Raw genomic sequence first — 24,126 nt, forward strand, 5'->3', positions numbered from 1 at the left:
TTTGGTGTCAGTAGAAAGAATAGTGCCCCATCATTGGTGTAAGTATGTCAAAAACCATGAATCAGACTGAGACAGAAGTACAGTTAAATCACACTTGTTTAATAATAATAAAATAAGGTAAACAGAGTAAACGTAGTCAAAACATAGACAGAGTTCAGGAACCGGGACGGATAGTCAGACAAGCCAAAACGTCAGCTAGAGATGAGCGTAGTAGAACAGCAAGCAGGATCTGGAGCCAGAAGGAATGTCAGCCAAGCAAGTCTTTAACAGGAATACAGGAGAGCGTCTCTAGAGATGTGACCAAGGTGAAGGCAGAGATCATCTGGGCTGGACGGTATAAGTAGGCAGGACTGACGAGCAGGATATCATCAACAGGTGAGTCACTGTGGAGAGAAAAGAGGCTGGCAATTAGCTGACAGCTGAGTGGCCAGCTTTGAGAAAGAAGTGCTGAGCCCAGCCCTCACAAAGTAGGAGGAATAGTGCCCCATCATTGGGGTCAGTGGGAGGAATAGTGCCCCATCATTGGGGTCAGTGGGAGGAATAGTGTCTTGCATCAATGGAAAGAAAAGTGCCCTAAGGGCTGGATGAAGGCAAGTAAAAGGCCACAGTTTGTAGACCACTGGTATATAGTGCCTCATGTAGAAATCAAACCTAGAACAGCACCCCAATTAAAATACGTTAACCTCTTTGCCACTATGCTGCCTAAAAGTCCCATTAATACGTAATATCCAGCCTTGAATAGACAACATAACCTTTGTCATTAAGGCAAAGTGATATTGTCTGTGTAAAGTCCACCCACCGACCCCATTATACTCCCCTCTCTAGCACCCCCTGCCTCCCACCTCTGCCAGAGCCACCAAACCAAGTGTTGGATGATTTTGGATCACAGAGAAAACAGTGACACCACCCTCTCATTATGTAATAGTACTCAATCTTAGCAAATTTCCACTGTACCCAAGCACTGCATCATGGTAAGGGGTCACATGCTCCCTCATACTCTGAAAATTATCTATGCACAGGCCACCACTAACTTACATAGCAGACAGATACCCATTAGTATACTGAATTGATGGAACTGATGATGAGAATGTATGAAGCAACATCAATTTGTGTTTGTCAATTTTTGATATTGTCAGTTGTGTTGTTCCCTTCACAACATCGGAGTTTGGCACTGAATGCCAACATCTGTTGAATTTGGCCAAATCAGATGCAGATCTAGCCACCAGCAGCCAACATAAGAAGTACTGATTCGCCCATTATTATCTCTGTTGCATAGTTCGGGCTCTTCTTCAACTTATTCTCCCAGTAGGCCAATCATTTATGGAAAAAGGACCATTATCTTTCAATGGAGAAGAGTTGATTACTTGTTGCACAAGTCTATTTGGACAACACATAAATCCAAGCCATTTTTTTTTATTATCTAGATTGCAGGGTGGCTCATACTGTTGCTGATATCCCTCCATGTGAATCAAGGTGCTTACCTAACCTAGTGGCCAGACTCCATTGCATTGTGGCCAAAGAAAACTACGTCTGTCCCACAAGCTTGCTGCTGCAAAGGCATCTTATCTCATAATGATAAATATTAAGAAACAGCTGGGACTTTCCATCCTCACATCTTGGGGGAAGATGTCATTGAAGATGGATTTTTAGCTTGCAAAGGCTCTTCTATCAGTAGCAGGCAACTGTCCAGAAAGAATGGGGAAAACCAGAACCTGCTGTCAGGAATGCAGGAGGAAGCTCATTTAACATTTAGATACGGATAATTTGAGTCCCAACGGGAGCAGACTATGATATCAACATCAATTATGTCCATTGTCAGAAAATACCTCTACGCCTAAATTAGACAATGATTCAAGCTGTGAAAGGAATTCAACTCTTGTGTAAATCGGATAGCCGTGCAGGCCATTGACCTCTTAAAGTACACAAAAGATAGATTTAGATAAACCCAAAAGCAAACATTTATTATAAATTTATGTTGCAGCTTACCATCTCTTAGATGTGATGGCTGTGTTCATTTTCTTTTTTAGGCTTTCTTTCTTCTATTTTCATCTGGTGATCTGGTCAGCAAGGCTGTTGTTTTTCAAAAGAACAAGCTCTCCTACAATTGTATCAGTTAGTGTGCTAAGACAAAGCCTCACTGACAGAGGTGCTTTTATTTTATTTTATGATCAGCTTTTATTTATTAATGTAAACCCTTTATCCCAAAAGGAACACAAGCTGTTGCTGTCGCGGTGTATGTAACTGCTGTGTGAGCTGGAGTTTGGCTTCAGTTTGTTAGTGTATCTAAATCTGCTAGTCCATCTAACACCCCCCCCCCCCAGAGTGACAATGCTGTTGTCTAAAGGTGCCCCATGTGCTCCTTCATCCAGAGTGGAGGCAGTCTAATACAGGAGCTTTGTTACTGGCCGGATCATCAGGTGATAACAGAGGGAGAAAAAGACTAAAAAAAAAAAGAAAACTAATGCAGCCAACACATCTAATGATTGATAAGCAGCAATATATTACATTTTGTTTTTTGGTTTAATACCACGTTAAGCGTACACCCATGTGAGGGTCATGTTTGTAGGTGTCCTGTGGATCCACATGCAGGCAGGCCCATTACTGGGAGAAGCAGCTGCACCAACACAGTGTGGGTTTGGGTGCGTGTCTCCGAAATCACACTGTTTGCGTTCTGGGACACGCACCCGCATGGATGTCAAATTAGGGGCAATGGCTTTGCAGTTTCTGTTCCCACTATATATGAATGGGTCTTCCTGCACAGGGAATAATGGAACACCTGGGCATCCCATGTAGGCAAACACAGCCCACACAAGGGTGGTACACTAAGGCTGGATTCACATCTATGCATTTTTAGTACTTTTTGTATTTTGCAGATTTGCACTACAGAACGTGTTCCATAGGAAACCATGTTAAATAGACTGTAGTGCAAATCTGCAAAACGCAAAAAGCACTAAAAATGCATGGGTGTGAATCCAGCCTTCAGCTTCATTTACAACAGTGCATTGCCTTTAGTAAATCCACCCTGAGGCTTTTATAGAGTTGGGAAACATGCAGCGATTTTTCAGCAATTTGCATTTTCCTGCGGCTGCAGTATATGTAGGCCACAAAGTGTACATGAACCCTAAGTATGCCGTGTAAACCAGGCCTACTATGTACTAAATGAAGGATCGTTTTCCCCCCTTCAGTCCATCATGAATGCTGAATCATCCACCTTACAAACCGCTCAGTGTCTGCTACCCCTCTCCTCTCTGCCAATCCCTTCATTGGCTGCCACTCGCCCAACAAATTAAATTCAAAATACTAACAATAATTTACAAAGCCATCCACAACTGTGCCACCAGCTACATCACTAGCCTAGTCTCAAAATACCAACCTAATCACCCTCTTCGTTCCTCCCAAGACCTCCTGCTCTCTACTTCCCTCATCACCTCTTCCCATATCCGCCTCCAGGACTTCTCCCGAGCCTCGCCCAATCTCTGGAATTCGCTACCCCAATCTGTCAAACTGTCTCCATATTTATTCATTTTAGGTGATCCCTGAAAACTTTCCTCTTCAGAGAAGCCTATCCTGCCTCCATCTAACAACTGCACTATTTTCTCAATTAGCTCATTCCCCACAGCTATTACCCTTTTGTATAACTTGACCCTCCCTCCTAGATTGTAAGCTCTAAAGAGCAGGGCCCTCTAATTCCCCCCTGTATTGAATTGTATTGTAATTGTACTGTCTGCCCTAATGTTGTAAAGCGTTGCGTAAACTGTCGGCGCTATATAAATCCTGTATAATAATAATAGTGAAACAAGAATGCTTCTGGGTGATGCAGTGAACGCTGTTCTTTTTTGGGACTTCTATTCGTTAAAGCTAAGCCTGATGATTATAATGAATTGTAACTTGCCCCTGGAGTGAGAACTTTCACTTACACCTTGTGCCATAAACACAACTATATTGTACTATATTTTACTACTACAAAAATAACAGCGAATCTCCAAAGCACAAATTTCTGGCAATAAGTAATCTTCAGGCCCCATTCATACTTCGCGTTGCAAGAACACGAATTCGGTTCCCTTTTTTTGCAAATTTTTTTGCTATGTTTCTGCACATCACGTGACAAATACACCAAAGAAGCTACTGCATCTTTTTGGGTGTTGAATTTTGCACATTTTGTCATGATTTCCACATGTTTTTGTCACGCAACAACAGTGGCAAAAATTGCACTAGGTTTGGGGTGCCATTAAGAATGAATGCCACCCAAACCTGCATTTTGCCATGATTTTAGCATGATTTGGAGTCGAGAACAGAAATGCGCATTTCCAAGTCACTCAAGTGTGAATAGGGCCTCAGTATAGATGATCCTGGAGTAGGGGGTGAGTATGCAGGAAAGGTTAAATGTACATTAGAAGGGCTAGGCCAGCGTTTCTCAACTCCAGTCCTCAAGGCACCCCAACAGGTCATGTTTTCAGGAATTCCCTCAGGTGAAACGGCTGTGGTAATTACTAAGGCAGGGAAACCGAGCAAACCACCTGTGCAAAAAAATGTAAAGCCGAAAACGTGACCTGTTGGTGAACCTTGAGGACTGGAGTTATTATTATTATACAGGATTTATATAGCGCCAACAGTTTACGCAGCTCTTTACAATATAAAAGGGAGAATACAGTTATAATACAATAAAATACAAGAAGATTAAGAGGGCCCTGCTCAGAAGAGCTTACAATGTAATAGGGTGGGGCAGGTAGTACAAAAGTTTGTAACTGTGGGGAATGAGCTGATGGAGATGGTAAAAGATTAGTTGGAGGCATGATAGGCTTCCCTGAACAGATGAGTTTTCAGGGATCGCCTGAAGGTAGCAAGTGTAGGGTATAGCCAGGCAGGTTGAGGTAGCGAGTGCCAGAGGATAGGAGAGGCTCTGTAGAAGTCCTGGAGACAAGCATGGGAGGAGGAGACGAGGGAGCTTGAGAGAAGGAGGTCTTGGGAGGAGCGGAGAGGACGGTTTGAGTGATATTTGGAGACAAGTTTGGTGATGTAGCTTGGGGCAGAGTTGTGAATGGCTTTCAATGTTAATATTTTGAATTTAATTCGCTGGGTGATCAGAAGCCAGTGTAGGGATTGGAGGAGAGGGTTGGCAGACACTGAGCGGTTGGTAAGGTGGATAAGTCTGGCAGCAACATTCTGGATAGACTGAAAAGGAGATGGAGAGGCAGGCCAATGAGAAGGGAGTTGCAATAGTCAAGGCGAGAGATAACAAGGGAGTGAATGAGGAGCTTGGTGGATTCATTTGTTAAAAAGGGGTGAATTTTAGAGATGTTACGAGGTGAATTCTACAAACTTTCGACAACAATTGGATTTGGGGCTGAAAGGATTTTTTGTTGATTTTGATAGAAAAGTCATGGTGGTGGTGGAATATTAATAGCTCGGTTTTAGAGAGATTTAGCACGGATGTCCCACCACTTCCTTAAACTATGTAAGTTAGTAAAGCAGAGGAGACTGAAGGAGTGAGGTGAGGAGTAGACAGATAGATTTGGGTGTCATCGGCGTATAAGTGATATTGGAAGCTGTGGGCGGTTATCAAGTGACCAAGGGAGGAGGTGTAGATAGAGAAAAGAAGGGGTCCAAGAACAGAGCCTTGGGGGACCCCCACAGAAAGGGGCAATGGAGAGGTGGAGACAGAGTTGTAGGTAACACTGAAGGAGCACTGTGATAGGTAGGCAGAGAACCAGGATTGGAGGCCAAGGGAATGGAGTTTATTGAGAAGGAGCGGATGGTCAACAGTATCAAAGGACGCAGAGAGGTCAAGTAGTAGGATTATGGAGTAGTGGCCGTTGGTTTTTGCAGTTAGTAGATTGTTAGTGAGTTTTAGTAAGGCAGGTTCCGTGGAGTGCTGCGAGCGAAAGCCAGACTGTAAGGGGTCAAGAAGGTTATTTTCACTGAGATAGGAGCTAAGACGGTTATAGAAGTTTAGAGGTGAATGAGAGCAATGAGATGGGTCTAAAGTTGTTCAGGTTGGTGGGGTCCAGGGCTTTTTATGCATGGGAGTGATCTGCACATGTTTTAGAGGGGAGGGGAGGGGAAGGTGCCACTAGAGAGGGAGAGATTGAAGATGTGAGTGAGGGAGCATAGGATAGAAGAAGGGGGGTGACTGTATTAGTTGTGAGAAAACAGGATGCAGGGGACAATTGGTTAGATGGGCATCTGAGAAAAGTTTTGTAAACTCTTCAGTAGTAGCCAGTTCAAAAGAGTAGAGTGTTGAATGTGCTGTTAGGCAAGGTATGTTGGGTCTGAAAGATGTACGCCCAACGGAGGTGTCCTCATGAATTGCATCAATCTTGTCTTTGAAGTGTTTGGCAATCCCTTGGTCAGTGAGTGAGTTTGTGGGTAGATGGGGTGGGGGACGAAGCAGAGGGTTAAAGGTTGAGAAGAGCCGACGGGGACTGGATGACAAGGTATTAATAAGAGAGACAAAGCCCGATGTGAACGCGGGCTAACAACCACTTTAACAGTGGGGATAGGTGAATCTCCCCTGACGACTATTACATTCTGACAATAGTCACCACCAGAGGTCATTGCCGCCACCAACTTGGTTGAACAATCAACTTTAATTAAGGCCGGGTGCTGTCAACAGGGCAACCATGGCTCAAATTTGGCTGATTCAGCAAGATTTGGTCAAAATTTGAGCCTTGTATGGCATTGGCAGCCTTTGGGGTTATTGGGAGGGTTAAGGTGAGGAAGGACTTCAGGTAGGGCACCGATCTCTGTGCTGGTAGCTCAACACTGTAAACTAATTGCTGATTTCCCAGTGCCAAAAACCAATGTACTGGCTAGATTCCTAATCTTCTATTAGACAAGTAAAAGCTTTAGACTTCAAACACAGCTCAACTCTTTTCAGTTAATAAGCTGAGGCTTGTAATTCACCAATTACCTCTGCTCTGTGTCAGTGGAAAAAGTTTCATTTTTTCAGGAGAATCTATACTTAATTCAAGAGAATGACTGTACTTTTATAATGACTATGTAAGGTGACAGAGGAGTGTAAATTTAGGTTGCTGGTTTTTGGTATAACGCATTTTGTTGAATCATATGTTTACATTAACACAATTCACTGTGGTTGACCTTCTGAATTAAATAACATCCGTATGCACATAGCAGTTTTTACGTCAAAAGAGGTGCTATGTAACATTTTCTGCTGTAAATTGTTTGGGAGTAGTTTACTGTGTGGCTGCTGGTATAGGTAATTTACTATATACTATAAAATAATATTGCAATGCTGACAAAGAAAAACCTTGTGCTGCTCAATGCCTACCCTCACCTGTGAAGGTGATGAGTATGGGGCAAAACCGTCATTTTTTTTTCCTTTTCTGTAGTAAAGGCTTCCTACATAATGTTATTCTGTAGGGATGATCTGAACACCCCCTGGTTCGGTTCGCAGCAGAACATGCAAACAGGCAAAAAATTTGTTCGAACACGCGAACCAGAGGCGGATCCGGGGGGCGGAGGGGCAAGGAGGCAATTGCCGACTGGAGCTTCCTAGTCCCAGCTGGTGTGACGTCACGATTCAGAGGCCGGGAGCGCTGGACTGAAGACAAGATCCTGCCAATAGGACCTCTGGCCATAGATCAGTGAGTGATCACTTAACTCATTAACACAACAATGCCTTAACTAACACCTTGTTTACAATGGTAATTGTAATATGGCACATGGAGGGGGTTAATGTACTCACTGATGTATTAGTGACCAGTGGAAATTAACCCCTTTGTGCTGCATTGACAGTGGCACCATCAGTGTTAATTAACCCTTTTATGTTACAGCATGAAGGGGTTTATAAACACTGCCACTAGTGCCACCAATGCAGCACAAAGGGGTTAATTAATTGCCACTGGTCACATCAGTGAGTACATTAACCCCCTCCCCTCCATGTGCCATATTACAATTACCAATCATCACTATCATCATGATAATCACACAGTACAGGTGCGTTTAGCCACAGCACCTGTATTGTGTGAATATCATGATGATAGTGATGATATAGAATGACAGAAAAATTCTTTAGGCTTCATTGACACAGGGCGTGCTTCAGACATGCGTCTAACATGCAGGGCTGTCTTTTAATGGCTCGGGGATGTATAAAGTGTTACATGCATCCCAAAGCCGGCATCCCATTTATTTCTACTGAGACACACAGCCACTCTGTCCCAATATTTCATGCGTGCGGGCCCCAGAATGCATGCAGGGTGCGTTCAGTGACCCGCACCAGCATGTCATATTAGAATATAGTCAGTGGCGGTGCATCCATAAGGGCGCACGGGCGCCGCCCCCTCTGTCCTGCCACCCCCTCTAGCACCAATAGATAGATTCATGCATCGCCTATTCAGGCGCCTGAATTACAGCGGCGGGGGGATGAGGAGGATGATGACGGCTTTGTTATCAACTCCACCAACTTTTCTGCATGTTCTGGCTCAATAACACGACCAGCAGCAGCAAAAAAGGACAAGCGTGCCCCACGGCCACCTGCAGAGGATACACCATGTCCATGACCACCACTGTTGACTGTAGACACAGAGGCTGCTTGCCCTCTTTTAGTGACCTGTAAGCATCTGCCCCTCCTTGGTGGCCTTCCAGACATGATGTATTTTTTTGTTTTGCAACACCACACTACACTGTATTAGATACTGTGTAGACCGCCTGATGTGTAGTAGAAACTGTACACTCTGTATTAGATACTGTGTACACCGCCTGCACTGTATTAGAAACAGTACACCACAGAATGCACTGTAGATATAGGCTACATTGGATGCAGAGTATATATATATAATACACTTTTTAATACACTTTAATACACTGCCTGCACTGATATACATATATATATATATATATATATACACACACACTAGGCTGACTGTATATAGACATCAAATACACTGCCGCTAACTGAATAACCTGCCTGCTTAATCTAACTCAAGCTATCTCTCCATCCACACCAACAACACTACACACGGCCGCTATGTAAGCAGCATTTTATAGTGTGGGGTGTGGACTTGGTTCCCCTGAGCTATGATTGTGGCTCTCTCAGCAGAGCACACTGTGATTGGCCAAAGCATGCAGGTCAGGTGCATGCTTTGGCCAGTCATCATACAGCAATGCACTGTGATCTTGCAATGCATTATGGGGTGTTCTGCAGCGCTCAAATTTTCTGTGAACGCCCCATATGTTTGGTTCATCTTAGAACAAATGAACACCCGATGTTCAAGCCAAACTTACGTTTGACTCGAACCGTGGGCTCATCCCTAATCACTTGAACTACTTAGCGACCGCCCACCCACGATGCATACCTCCCAACTTTTTGAGATGGGAATGAGGGACACCTATCAGGAAAAGTATGCAGGCATAGGACACACCCCTTGCCACACCCCCTTAAAGGAGAATTGTACAAAAAAAAAAAAACAAGATTGGTTAAACCCAAAAGTGCTTTTTTTTACCACTACTATTCCTTTATATTGGCTTTTGGAATTTACAAATGTAGCAATTTAGAAATCCGATGAAGCGCTGTAAAACACTTTTTGATAGATAAAAAGTGCATTTTATATACAACTATATGGATCAGACCAAAATGAGGGACAAATGAGGAGGAAAGAGGGACAGAGGGACATTGTTTGAAATCAGGGACAGTTGGGAGCTATGACAATGTACTGCGGACGAGCGGCCACTGTAGGCAAAGCGACATACCCATACATTGCTGCCTACTTCTGGGTTTACAGTGCGCATGCACAGCCCCCCTCACGTGCCGGCATCCGCTGTGATTGTACAAAGCTGGAGCCTGTCAGCAAGTCCTGGCCAATGATTCACGGCCGGGACCTACTGATCAGCTGTGTACAGTCACAGCCCAGAGCTCTGTGTTGACATTCAACACAGAGCTCTGTACATAGGGAACGATCTCTGTGTCTTAGATCAATTAATAAAAGTAACACACATTACATATACTGTAGTTAAGCACATATTTAAAGTGGTTGTAAAGGCTCAAGGTGTTTTACCTTCATACATTCTATGCATGAAGGTAAAAAAAATCTTCTGTGTGCAGCAGCCCTCCCAGCCCCCCCTTAATACTTACCTGAGCCCCATCTCAATCCAGCGGTGTGCACAAGTGCCTCAGCTCTCCTGAGGAGGCAATCAGGAGAGAGAAGGGGTGGGGCCGAGCCATGGCTTTGTGTGTCAATGGACTCGTAAAGCCACAGCTCGGGAGCGTGCCTGCTTGGGTGCCCTCATTGCAAGCTACTTGCTCTGGGGGCACTCAGCAGGAGGGAGGAGCCAGGAGTGCTGGCGAGGGACCCGAGGAGGATTGGGGTTTCTCTGTGCAAAACCACTACACAGAGCAGGTAAGTATGACATGTTTGTTTTCTATTTTTATTTTTAAAGATGTTAACCCCTTCCCAGCCAGTGTCATTAGTACAGTGACAGTGTATAGTATTATCACTGATCACTGTATTAATGTCACTGGCAGTTAGTGTTATATTGCCCACTGCACTATCGCAGTCCAATTATAAGTCATTGATTGCCGGCAATAGTAGTATAAAAAAAATAAAAAATGACAGTATATAAACCATAGTTTATAAGAGTTAATGGTTTTATGCAAACCAATCAATATACACTTATTGGGATTTTTTTTGGACAAAATTTATGAAGAAATTTGATTTTTTTATTGTTTTTTTTTTTTTTTAATTTTCGTTTACATCGCAAAAAATTAAAAATCCAGTGGAGTTCAAATACCAATAAAATAAAGCTCTATCTGTGTGCAAAAAAAAAATATAAATTTTGTTTGGGTACAGCGTTGCATAACCGCGCAATCCCCAGCTAAAGTAGCGCAGTGCCGAATAGAAAAAATGGCCTGGTCATGAAGGTGGGTGAAACCTTCCGGAGCTGGAGTGGTTAAATAGCAATCCTAGGCAACAAATGAAAATAATTGATGCACAGCTAATGGTTCCTGGGAAATAAATTGGGTAGTACAGTGGTTAGCACATCTGCCCAAGGTCATTGTTTTAAATCCTAACCAGCGTACTACTTGCATTGAGTTTGCATTTTCCTTGTGCTGGATTAATTGCCTTCCATCTAAATTGCCCCTTGTATGTATACATATGAAATAGAGACCCTAGATTGTAAGCATCTTGAGGGCAGGGACTAATATGAATGTACAGTATATAAAGTGCTGCGTACATTTTCAGTGCTATAAAAATAGATGTAATAAATAAATACAGAAAAAAATATGGAACAAAAAGTTGTCAACCGTAATTTGAGTTTTATGTAGTCTAAGCCTGCTAGATGCTAGAACGGTCCTTTTAGTAGGGACTGTAGTCTCAGGTTACATGATTCCTTAGCATTTCTTTAAATTATTCTCAAAAGCCTAAGTTTATTTATTTTTTTACCACAAAGGGAAGTTATTACTTTTAATGTCAACTGTGCCTTGCGTCGGTGGCTCGTGTCCGGGTTGAAATCTTCAGTTCTTTTGTCCTCGCCCACATATACAGCAGTAATACTCTGGTGTTGTCGGGTTAATATAGCTGCTGGACCTGTCATGGGCACTTGTCAAGAGTCCCGACTATGCCTACCCTTTCCAACCCCCTTCACCGTCCATAGAAGCTTCCAGCAATAAAAAGCACCCTATGAATGAACGACAGGCTGATGAATGAAAGGTCCACCTCCTCCATTCATAGAGCACTTTTCATTGCTGGATGTTCCAGTACAACTTCAATGAATAGAGAAGGGGGGCAAAAAGGTGGGCATAGTCAGCACTCTTGATAGCTGCTGGACCAGTCATTGGCACTTATCTTAACCCCTGAAGCACTGGAAGATTACTGCTGCATGGATGTGGGGAGAGGAGACAGGGGACAGAAGAATTCACTAGGACAGCCGAAAAAAAAAGAAAAGAAAAAAAGTTAGGCTTTAAGAGATATTAATCTTTTGTTAGCTGAGTGGTCTATTTATTTACATCAGATGTAAAAAATTAAGTGCTCTGGACATGTGTGAGGCACAAAGTCCTGTATATGTTAATTTTAAAGTGGTGAATAATTATGACTATATATTTATAAAAAAAAAAAAAATGAGCCCAATTTGTTTTTTTTGTCTATCAGGTAGTCCGCCTGCATATGTCTCCACGATATACTCTGCTCCTACCATTATGACCCCACGACCCCTGAGACTAGTGCCAGCAACGCTTAATACTGAAATAGATCTCCATGCTGACATCATCGCAGCTACCCGGGCGGATGAGGATGGGGACACGTAAGTGACAGAAACCTCTTCTCCTCCAGTATGTGTCACTTCTGTTACTTCAACTTTTATTGCACTCATCTGCTCTACATCTCATAACACTTGCCCCTGCTATATCTCTATTAAGCCATTTGTACTATATGTCTGGCATTGCAGATTCTTCCACCCACACTATTTAGTGTATATGGGGGAACCAAGTGATTTCTCTTGCTCAGCCCCGTGGGCATAATAATAGCATCCCTATCATAGTCTTCAAGGCACAGACTATGGACAATATGGGTAGAAGTTAAGGACAATATGGGTGGAAGCCATGGACAATATGGGTGGAAGCCATGGACAATATGGGTGGAAGCCATGGACAATATGGGTGGAAGCCATGGACAATATGGGTAGAACCCATGGACAAAACAGGTAGAACCCATGGACAATATGAGTGAAAGCCATGGACTACATGGGTAGAAGTTATAGGCAATCCTTGACAATATGGGTAGAAGCCAGTAACCCTACAAGTATGCTTTTGAATTGTAGAAGCAAACTGGAGTAAAATATAGGCAAACACAAGCATTATTTAGATTCTATGCATATAGTCTTCACACTAGGAATATGCACGTTTGAAAGTGGGAGAAAAATCTAGTTCAGTAGGAATAGATACTTAGAGCTTTTTTTTATTAAGTTGCGCTTACAACAGAAAATCATGCATTGACATTCATTGATGCTAATTGTATACCATTATTTATTTTATTGATTTATTACAAATATCTACAGTATATAGCGCTGACAATTGACGTTCTTATCAGTCTCTGCCCTCAAGGAGCTTACAATCTAAGGTCCCCATCTCATTGGCATACCTACACATACTAGGGCCAAATTAGACAAGCACCAATTGACCTACCAGCATGTCCAGAGAAAGCCCATGCAAGCACAGGAACATGCAAACTCCATGCATGTAGTGTGCTGGTTGGAATTCAAACCAATGGCTCGAGTGCCGCATAACAGAAGTGCTAACCAATAAGCCACTTCCAAATCATTCAACAGCTCTGAAGTATTTTAGCTGGTCTTCGAATCGACCTGTATGTCCCTGTGGAACCCGCTTTTGGTCAAAAAATGTTTATTGGGTTTCAAGCAAAGATTTGGCCCTCCACCTTCTTGATTCTAAGCCTTGATATTTAAGTTTTAAATACTACTAATTCTCATTAGAGTTCTAGCATGAATGATGGGAATGGAGGTTAAGTTCCACGAGAGGGATGGAGTTTACCTGTGACTTTGGAAGAAGTAAAGAAGCTATGGATAGCCTCTTGGTTACTTTAGAAACATTTTAGACCACATCTGGTTGACTGAGAAGGATTACTTTTTGGTTGAATTGAATGGCAATATGCAGATCAACACAAACAAAAATACAACATGCAGAACTTTTCCACATCAAACTGTAATGCAATACATTTGTGAGAACAAAATCTATGAAAAATAATGTATTTTTTCTTGTACATTTTTCTTGCTGTGTTGGGAAATAGAACATAATGCAAGCCAATGTGTCCATATGTATATAATTTAGCGTAACCCATCTGAGCATACCCTTGATTCCATTGGGTGGGCCATAGTGTTTTGGTCTCTTTGCTGTAAGGATGACGGGGAACACAAAGTAGTTTATATTTAGGAATAGTGTACATTATAACAAATATTTCAAATATATAGAGTCTGCACATCAGAGTTGCCTACAAATATTAATCTGAAATAATAGTTAGTTTAACAATGTATCTTAAGCTCTTAATACCTGAGGCTCCCATGACCATGCAGAGTCTAGGTGGATGACCTCTCATAACCAAACAATCACCTTGTTACTGGAAAATAGCAAACAGTAAAGCACATAGAAACCACCTAATCTAGCCGTTCAGAAACCACAAAGTTCCCCTACTCTTCCCCCCACCACCACAAACTTCCTGCACCATACAATACTTCCCTGCCTGTGTTATTGTAATAATGTATTTCGCAGGTGTCTGCAATATTCCCCTGACTCTTCCACATCAAACGGAAGAGGGCAGTATTTGTAGGCAGTAACCCATAGCAATCAATCATTTCATGTTTCATCATCTGATGTAAGGTATCAGGTACATTCCACATCACTACTCTTTCCATTGCCCTATTAGTTAGCCCAGCAATGTCTACAGCTACAGTACATATAGATCGAGCACATTTTTTTTTTTTTACAAGTAAAAGATTTCTGTGGCATCACCTTTATGGTCGCCGTTTGTTCCGATTTGGACCAGAAAGCCCAGTTTTGGAGAAGGCTGTGTGTATTTTAAAAACAAGAAAAATTTGTGGCCCTTCTTTGTAGTCAACTGGGTTGCAGATGCAATTTTTGAAAGATCAACCTTAGCTTCAATCTCGCAAGTTAAATATTTGTAAAGGTAATTTTTTTACTATTAAAATAACAAACATGTTATAGTTACCTGCTCTGTGGAATGGTTTTGCACAGAGAAGTCCCAACCTCCTCTTCTGGGGGTTCCCAGCTGGTGTTTCAGGCCCCTCCACTCGATGTGCCACTATAGGAAGCCACTTCCTATGGTGGCACACCTGCACGTCCAATCCTGAGCTAGGCTGTGTGCATCTATTGACACACATAGCACAGCTCTCTATTCACAGGATTTGATTGACAGCAGCAGGAGCCAATAACTCCTGCTGCTGCCTCTGTGAGCAGAGAGAAAGGAGAGAGCTGCTACAAACAGGCACAGCACTGGGTCGAGATAGGACTCAGAAAAGTATAAAAAGGGGTTAGGGGGCAATACTAACACTGGGATTTTTTTTTTAACCTTATGCAGGAATACATTAAAGGGGTTGTAAAGTCTCACGGTTTTTAACCTTAATGCATTCAATGCATTAGGTTGAAAAACCTTCTGTGCTTCAGCTGCCACCCAACCCCCCCCCCCCTTTTTCTTACCTGAACCCGATTGTTCCAGCAACAAGCACAAGCCCAGCGGCTCCAGCCGCTGTCTCGAGTCCTCATTGGATAGATTGAGCCATTGGCTCCCGCTGCTGTCAATCAAATCCAGTGACACGGGAGCTGGGGCGGGGCCGAGTCCTGCTGTCTGTGTCAATGGACGTAGCAGCGGGACTCGGGAGTGTGGCGCACTGGTGCCCCATGGAAAGTGGCTCTCCATGGGGGCACCCGATAAAGAGGAGGAGCCAGGAGCGCCGCCGGAGCATCTCCGAAAAGGAGGATCGGGGCTACTCTGTTGCAAACCCTTGCACAGAGCAGGTAAGTATGACTTGTTTGTTATTTGTAAAGGGGTTTTTTTAATCACTTTAAGGTAAAAAAATCTCCAGGCTTTAGAACCACTTTAAAGAAAAAAAGCAACTACTCCAATTAATTTATAACTTGCTGTTTAATATAAGGTGTACATAGAACGGGGCTTTTCACAAAACAAACATAATACAAACGTTTCCCAGCACACTTGCCAGATAGCCAGCGTGGACCACGCACAGCCACCATATTATACCCAACGTCATTGTATCACCCTGAACTGAGGAAGTGGAAACTTGTAGCCACAAAATGCATTTTTTTTTTTTTAGAGAAGTAAAGCAATTTGATGTTCATTAAACAAGATGACTCCGACCTATCCTTAGGCATATGACAACGCACGCCTCTGGTGATCGGACCACCAACAGGCTTTTTTAGACTACTTGAGTGGTTCTTAATGCTAGTTGATGAAAGCCTCTATCTTGATGCAAATATAGCATTGGCTAAACTAAAGGCAGGTATGGCTGATGGGGAAGGAAATAGGGCCTAATTTGGACATTTTCACTTAGGGGTGTACTCACTTTTGTTGCCAGCAGTTTAGACAATAATGGCTGTGTGTTGAGTTAATTTGAGGGGACAGCAAATTTACACTGTTATACAAGCTGTACACTCACTACTTTACATTGTAGCAAAGTGTCATTTCTTCAGTGTTGTCACATGAAAAGATATAATAAAATATTTACAAAAATGTGAGGGGTGTACTCACTTTTGTGAGATACTGTATATAGCATTAAATAAATATAGGGCAGGTATGCCAGTTAGTAGTTCCTTCCCCTTAAATGGGCAAGGCCACGTACAAATAAGCCAAGCCCAACCCAGCCTACAGGCATACCTGTCCTCAATGTATTAACTGGTATAGAGGCTCTCATAATTTAGAGTTAGAGACCACATTTCACAGAGCTGCTGTGATGATGCAGTACAGCTTCCACATATATTTGCAAATGTTGTGTAACTAAAACCTCTGTTTTTGTATGCTAATAAGTAACATACGCAAGGAGGAGAAAGTAGAGAGCCCTGAGTTTATCAGTCTTCTGCTTCTCCTTTACCATCCAATCACCAGATGAAAGCAGAGACTAAAAATGTATTGTATTGAACTTTTTTAGTGGCAAAAGCCCTTTTGGCTAAGATCAAGTATAGTATCTGTTCTTATCAGTTTCCAGAGGAGCCGCTGTGCAACCCCTGAGAGTGGGGAGGGCACATGCAAATCCAATGGTGTCATTGGACCTGGAAGGTTCAGCAGTGCCGATGTCTGGACACCCACCGAGATGTCAGCGGGGCAGAGTCCAAGCCGTCCGGAAGGGTCCTCCTGGTGAGGATGGGTGCTGCATCTAGGTCTGATCCAGTGGGTCGGGTCCCTGGCCTTCTGGCCTAGATTGGGGTAGTTCTAGCTCCGGACAGTTTTTCGGGAGAGAACGCTTGCTCGCCTATAGCACTGGAGCGGAGCGGTTAATACTTCCCGAATGTAATTAGTTAGGAATGATGGGAGCGAGGGTTGAGCATGTTGAGGTCCGGCCTCTCCTTAGGCTTCCAGAACTTCAGGCCTTCCTGCCTGGGGTGGGGGCTGCTGTGGTCTGAGTTGTTGGTCACAAAGCCTATGGTGTATGTGCCCCTGGAGTGGCAGTCCAGGGGTGCCTGAAGATCACTGTGATTTAAGGCACCATGGTTACTGCACCATTACACGCTTTTTTTGCACCTGCCTCCTGGGCCGGGCCTTTTGGCTGGGACCGGAGGAATTTTTTTATTCCTGGCCGGAGGGCCAAGCCATTGTATTGCACAATGCCCACCTTTTCACTCTCCTCTACTTCCTTCTCCCCCACTTTCTTTTTATGTACTCCCCTTTATGTGTCACGCTTTTGTATTTTTTTGTTTGTGCACGGTTTGCACTGTGTGACTGGTAGGGTTGCAGGTCCTCGGGCCTGCCCTGAAAGTCTTGGGAGGGGGTGGACATGGCCTTCTGGCTTGGTTAGCCTTCTCTCATGGGGTCTCCCTTCGGGGGAGCCCCACCGAGTACTTGGGGGGGGTCTGTTTTGGCAGTCCCTCCAGAGAAAGGGGCCTGTCTGGTTTCGGCCAGATGGACCAAGTGTAAGTACCCTTGTCCCCGTCAGGAGCCTAACGCCCCGGGGGATTCAGGGCAAGTCCCTCTGAATGTAGAGGGCTTGTGTACCCGTTGCACTTTTTTGTTTTTCACTCTTTATGTGTGTACACAGTTTTTTGGCACTGGGTGAAGTGTTTGAGTGTGTTTCACACGCCATGGGCTTTCCAAAAAAAAAAAAAGGACCCATTTACAGCCCCAGCCCAGTGTAGCGCTTCCCCCACAGAAACCACTTCTTATGAAGAATTCTCTGTTCTGATTCTTTTAAGCTGCTTGGTCCCTACTGACACACCTGTGGAACTGAAATGTTAGTATGTTACCACTCTACCCAGAAAATAGTGCACCAGCAACTTGGTAGTGGATTATTTAGATGTATTATGGCAAGGCAAGTTAGACAATGCAAGAATCTGTAAACAGGCAATTGAACATGTTTAAACATGCTGTACTGGTTAAGGTGAACGCTGGCCTATAATATGCCAATTAACTAACTGCAATAAAGTTAAACCAAATTACAGCTAGTATAAAAAGTAGGCAATAAAATGATATTAATTAACCCAAAGAAATGTCCTTGAGTGCAGTTTACACATACAGCCCCAACAGCAGGTGGGTGTATGCGTTTCTGACAAGGGAAACCCCTGGAGATGGTTATAAAGTACCTGGCACCTATTTAGCAGTACTAATCCGGCTATCGTTGGGGGCCATCTGTAAGGTAGTGCATGTGAAGTTGTCCTTTTAAGACTGTACTCAATGTGGGGCTGATTGGCTGTTAAGAAACAACTACTACTGCCAACTACTTGGCATTAACTATAGACAGTAAGGGATTAAGCTTGCTAATTCCACTTACCACTCCTGGTATGCAATTAATTTTTTTCCATTAGTGTGGTGGTCAGCTGTCCCAGAAAGCTCAGTACTCATGATTGGGTCCTCTCTGATGTGGGCACACATAGCAACAGGTCTCCCCCAGCTCAGGTCCCAAGACACAGCAACTCTCTGTGGCTCCCTCAGTGCTCAGAAAGGCTCAGTCTCTCACTGATGTAGGCACACACAGATCCAGTGCTTTCCCAGCTTCTTTAACCGCACATAGGCACCAACTCAACCCCAGCCTCAGCACTCTACAACAGGTCCATCCTATCTCTGCTGTGGCGTACAGACCCCAGCAGCAGGTCTGTACTTCCTGGATCCCCGCACTAGACTTCCCAGATCTCACACATTTGCCTGAGAGAAACTCTGTCCTCCACAGGGATTTGTGGGAATTGTAGTTTGCAGCTTATTCATTTGCATTGTACAGTGTTCCTTGGGGACTACATGTCCCATCATCCCAGGCTCAAATGGCATCATCTAAATGGGAGGGAGGAAGTGGATGGCTACAGACTCCTCTTACCTGCGAGTATCACTGCTCATACACAGTGGATGGGGGAAAAAAGGAGAGGGCACAGTCTGGTCTGTCATTAAACAGGGTGGGGAGTCGAGCAAGAGATTATACACCTGGCGGCACCCGGCTACACCCAGCTGCAACCTCATGTTACCTACACTCATTCCTTTCTCTATTGCAACACCTTGTAAGCTTGACAAAGTTGAGCTTTCATATCGTTACCATGTTCTAGTGAAATATAGCTTGGGGGAGTAAAGGTATCCTACCTGCAAGACTGATCATTCTATAAAGTCTATGGGCAGCTAATGTCTAGACTCTAAGGGGTTGATTCTTCTAAAAACAAGTAGGCTGCACACTTTGCAAGGGAACGTTCTTAGTTTATGTGATGAAATTTCAATTTGCAAAGAATAATGAAGACGAACACTTCCTTTTCGCTTGCACATGATTGGATGATGTTACTTCACCACATTCACTAAGCTCTGGGGAGAGTTATTTTACATGGTGCAACTTCCCTTGCAAAGCGAACAGCCTGTTTGCCTTTAGGAAAAAAAAAAAAAAACCCTTGAGGTTTATTAGTATATAGTAAGTCCAGACTCCTGGTGTCCAACCTGCAGCCCAATGGACACACATGGCTCTATTAGTACTTATTTTTCAGCCCTCAACCAGGACCAGGACTTAAGTCAGTGAAGGCAAAATATTAATTATAATGGCTTCTGCTAGCTACATTTACACTTACTTATTTTTTTCTGCACAACACGGTCCATTTCCTTTTCTCTTCTAGGCCTCATTCACATGGGTGCTGAAGTCCATACAGTTGTCTGTTTATGTGGTTGGAGCCACCTGGTGCTACCTGCAGGCAGACTGTGTTACAGAGTAGGGACCCAGCATCTACATGAACACAGCCACATGCCCTAGTTCAACAGGCATGCAGGGGGGTTCACAGCACGTGGTCTGCATTCATGAGCTCCTCACTTGGCCCTGCAGGCCTGTGAAATTAGGACTTGCGGTCGTGTCCATACAGATGCTGTGTCCCCATTCAGTAACATAGGTTACCTGCACGCAGCTCCTGATGGCTCCAGCCATACAAAAAGATGGCCCATACACAGCATACATGCGTATGTGAATTAAGTATTTTTTTCTGAACTTATAATTATCTTGATGCAGAGAATATAAAATGTGGCAGCAATTATAGGGAATGTAATGGTAGTGATCTCTAGCACTCTCTTGTAGCATGCCTCCAGACTCCAAGAAAAGCTGTAATCACATTAGTCATCTCTGGCCATCTCCTACAGCATAACCGTAGGGTTTGATTTACAAAAGGCAAAAAGGTTGTTCACTTTGCAAGGGAAGTGAATAGGGTAAAGCTCTGATGACTTCTATTATCCATTTATGTGCAAAGATGCAGTTTTTTTTTTGTTTCTTGTATGTGATTGGGTATTCTTTGCAAAGTGAAATTTTACCACATTGGAGGAGAAGCATAGCCAAAGCTGGTCCAGACTCTGAAAAGATCCCGACCATATGGTTGGGATCCGCCCAGAAGCTTGGGCCGAGAGATCTGCTGAGAGCCTGAGCCAGCCCCTCTCGCCTCCTCCACAGCTTAGTGCTCCAGTGAGTTTAGGGGGGCAGAGCAGAAAACCGGTGTCTGACAGTGCCTGGCTCTCTGCTCACAGAATGCTGACAACTGAGTGATCAGTGATCTTTGATCACTCAGTTCTCAGTGCAGAGCAGGCAGTTGTTTTTTTTTTCTTTTAACCAAGCTCTGGGGCAAATTGCCTTGCGAAAGGAAACATCTTTTGCAAAATGAACAGCCTATTTGACCTTTAGTAAATTAACATCATAGTCTGTGTCTCCTATAGAATTACACATACTGGATATTACGTGCAGCCCTTTGTTGATGTAGGTGTCCGCACTCGGGGATACCTTATATCCAGAAAGTTGGCCATTTCTGGTCCACAGTGGTCAAACCTTCTCATTTCCTAAATGTGAATTACTTCTAGTCTTATATAAAGTCTACTGAGGGGTTTATAGGAAATTGTACATTTCTGCAGAGCAGTGCTTTCTGTATATCTGATGTTCGGGGTCTGTTTTGCAATTCCGCTATCTTCACCCGAAGTGTGTCTGTTGGTTATCTGTGTTTGTATCTTTATATGACGTCATTCCCTTCAGTGTTTAGTTTCATTTTATAGTAAGAGCCTTTTCTGTGAAATCCCTTTAACTTCCTAAAACTGACACATTACTAACTTTCCTTCCCCCGTCCTGCCCCCAGACAGTGAACCGCCACCCTATTTGTTCAGATCTGTCACCTGCTGACACCAACAATTTATCATACCACAAAAAAAAAAAAACTATGAGGAACAGATATTGTGGTACGGTAAATACATACATTTTTATGTAAACCCTAAGAGCTCTTTCACATGAGTGACATTCTTTACTACCCTCTGAAAAGAGATCTGCGGTGGACTGCTTATGCTGCGGTGGAGCAGGGGCTGCCAGACATTCAAGAGGTGATATTGCCTCTTCCTGATAGCCTTTTTTTTTATCCCAAGGGGGATTTTGATGTGAAAAAATGTGCGTTGCAATTGCAAACCAAGGTGCAGGCTCTGGGTTGTGGCTCAGTCCCATTGACATCATGGGCGAGTTTGACAAGCCTAGTTAAATTTGCAGTGGTCAAGAAGCAAAGCATTGTCGCCATGGCTTCTCCCTTGCACCGTCAAGCAGAATTTAGGTGGGTGTTTGTGGGATGCTAAAAGTGCAGATCAACCACTCCTTCGCAACTGGTGTGAAATGGCCCAAAGTCAAGTTTCCAGCATGTTTGGCATCATACCTCACTGTATAGAGCTTACTTTAGCAAAAAGATTTTTAGGAAGTCGTGGCTTTTTTGGAGCTCCTGCCAGTAACAGCACTTCATGTTGCAGGCTGACAACCTTAAAGCGATTGTAAAGTCTATTTTTATAGGAAAAAAAGGAAACATGTTATACTTAGCTGCTATGTTGCAGTGGATTTGAACAGAGCAGCCCGGATCCTCCACTTCTCTGGTCCCTGGCCAGCTCTCTTGGCCCCTCCCTCCTGTTCAATTCCCCCACAGCAAGCAGCTTGCTATGGGGCACCCGAGCTGAGTCACAGCTCCCTGTGTCCATTCAGACACGGTGCCCTGACCCAGCCCCGCCCCCTCTCTCCCCTGATTGGCTAGCTGACTTTAATTGACAGCAGCGGGAGCCAAGGGCGCTGGTGCTGTGTTTCAGCCAATCAGGAAGGATAATCTCAGCTGAGACACTCGTGGACATTGCTGGACAGATAGGCACCTCAGGTAAGTGTTAGGGGGGCTGCTGCACACAGAAGGTTTTTTATCTTAAAGAGGTTGTAAACCCCCTTTGCAAGTTGCACCTATAGGTAAGCCTAGAATAAGGTTTCCCAATAGGTACTGTAAATATCTCCTAAACGTGTGCTGTTTAGGAGATATTTACTGTATACTGCGCCAAATATGTCATCGGCGCATGCGCTGTGAAGAAACCGCCCCCATGACGTTTCTTCACAAGCGAGTGCCATGACCGGTGGCTCCTGCGCGCATGTGCTGTGATGTCACGCGGCTCCAGCCAGTCACGGAGTCAGCGGCCCCGGAAAGGAAGCGGGGCAGACATGGATGCGGCCTGCAGCGGGGATGGCGCGGGCTTTGTTTGCAGGTAAGTGTCACATAATGTGTAAGCATAATGTGCTAGTATGCATCGCATACTTTTACTTTGCAGGGTTTACTTCCTCTTTAGCCTTCTGCCTTTACAACCCCTTTAAGACACCGCTGCACAATTAGCAGCAATGTTTTCAGCTTGTTGGATAGGTGCAACATAGTGTGGTAGGCAGTAAACACACAAAGTCCAGATTTGCAAAGAAAGATGCATTAAAACAGCAGGTTAACAGCCAAACAGGCAAGACAGGGAGGCTCACCTGTCCGGAGCCACTTACAACTGCACAGCGGAGAGGCAGTGGTTTAAAGACTCAGTGATGCCGACAGCTTCTGGCATGAGGAGCGGCTAGCCACCTGGCCAGTCCGACCCAAAAGGGAAGCTTCATGAGAAGGTAGACATAGTCAGAGATAGAGAGAAGTTCATGTGGTGTAGGGAAAAAGCAGGGACTATGTCCCTGATAGACGAGGAACCTCTCCCTACCTTATCCACTCACATAAAGTGCACCAAACCCAGGGGTCAGAGTCTTAAATAGACTCTGCTTGACCCAAGATAGGTGCCAGGGTCACCTGGGGCATGTGCATCCAACCGAAAAACATAGAGAAACCCAACTTCTCTCAAATTCCTCTACCATCTGAAGGGGAGAAAACAGACTGCACCAGCCTACAAGCTTACTAGGTAGGCTCTTTCAGTTGGCCATTGGGCTACCTACCATAGTTATTAAATTACTCCTAATACGTCCACATTCATTTAAATAACAATTTTTGATATAAAACACTGAATCTGTCTTCATAATAGATTTCTGTAATTCCATGCAGAGCCAGACTTGTAGAGGAGAGGACTGTATGTGTCAGAAACCATGAATCAGACTGAGACAGTAGTACAGTTAAATCACACTTGTTTAATAATAATAATTAAAAGGTAAACAGAGTAAACGTAGTCAAAACATATCCACAGCCATAGCCAGGAACCGTAACGGAAAGTCAGAAAAGCCAAAATGTCAGGGAGCCAGAGATGAGCATAGTAGAACAGCAAGCAGGATCTGGAGCCAGAAGGAATGTCAACCAAGCAAGTCTTTAATAGGAACACAGGAGAGCGTCTCTAGAGATGTGACCAAGGCGAAGGCAGAGATCATCTGGGCTGGACAGCTTAAGTAGGCAGGACTGACGAGCAGGATATCATCAACAGCTGAGTTACTGTGGAGAGAAAGGAGCTGGCAATTATCCGACAGCTGAGCGGCCAGCTTTGAGAAGGAAGGGCTGAGCCCAGCCCTGACAGTATGACAGCCAGGCTCTATTAAATGTAACACAGGGAGCTTGCTGACAGTAGAAAGAAGAATGAGGACCCCTTCAGTATAGTGATGCTCCTTCATTGTCCAGTAAACGGGCTAAGAGTCAGTCAGTGACAAAATTGTATACTGCAACAGTAAATTGAGGTCACCAACCTG

The 24,126-nt window shown here is 43.9% G+C and overlaps 1 protein-coding gene across 1 annotated transcript in view; it reads left to right on the top strand.

Annotated features, from left to right (window-relative positions):
- BCL3 (BCL3 transcription coactivator) overlaps positions 1–24,126 on the top strand; it is an 81,332-nt gene that overhangs the window by 19,483 nt on the left and 37,723 nt on the right. Inside the window, exon 2 of the mRNA XM_073602129.1 lies at positions 12,105–12,255. Within this exon, the coding sequence (XP_073458230.1) occupies positions 12,105–12,255 (151 nt within the window). The remainder of the gene's footprint in view (positions 1–12,104; positions 12,256–24,126) is intronic.

Source organism: Aquarana catesbeiana, linkage group LG10 (assembly GCF_042186555.1).
Source record: "Aquarana catesbeiana isolate 2022-GZ linkage group LG10, ASM4218655v1, whole genome shotgun sequence".
Lineage (NCBI taxonomy): Eukaryota > Metazoa > Chordata > Amphibia > Anura > Ranidae > Aquarana > Aquarana catesbeiana.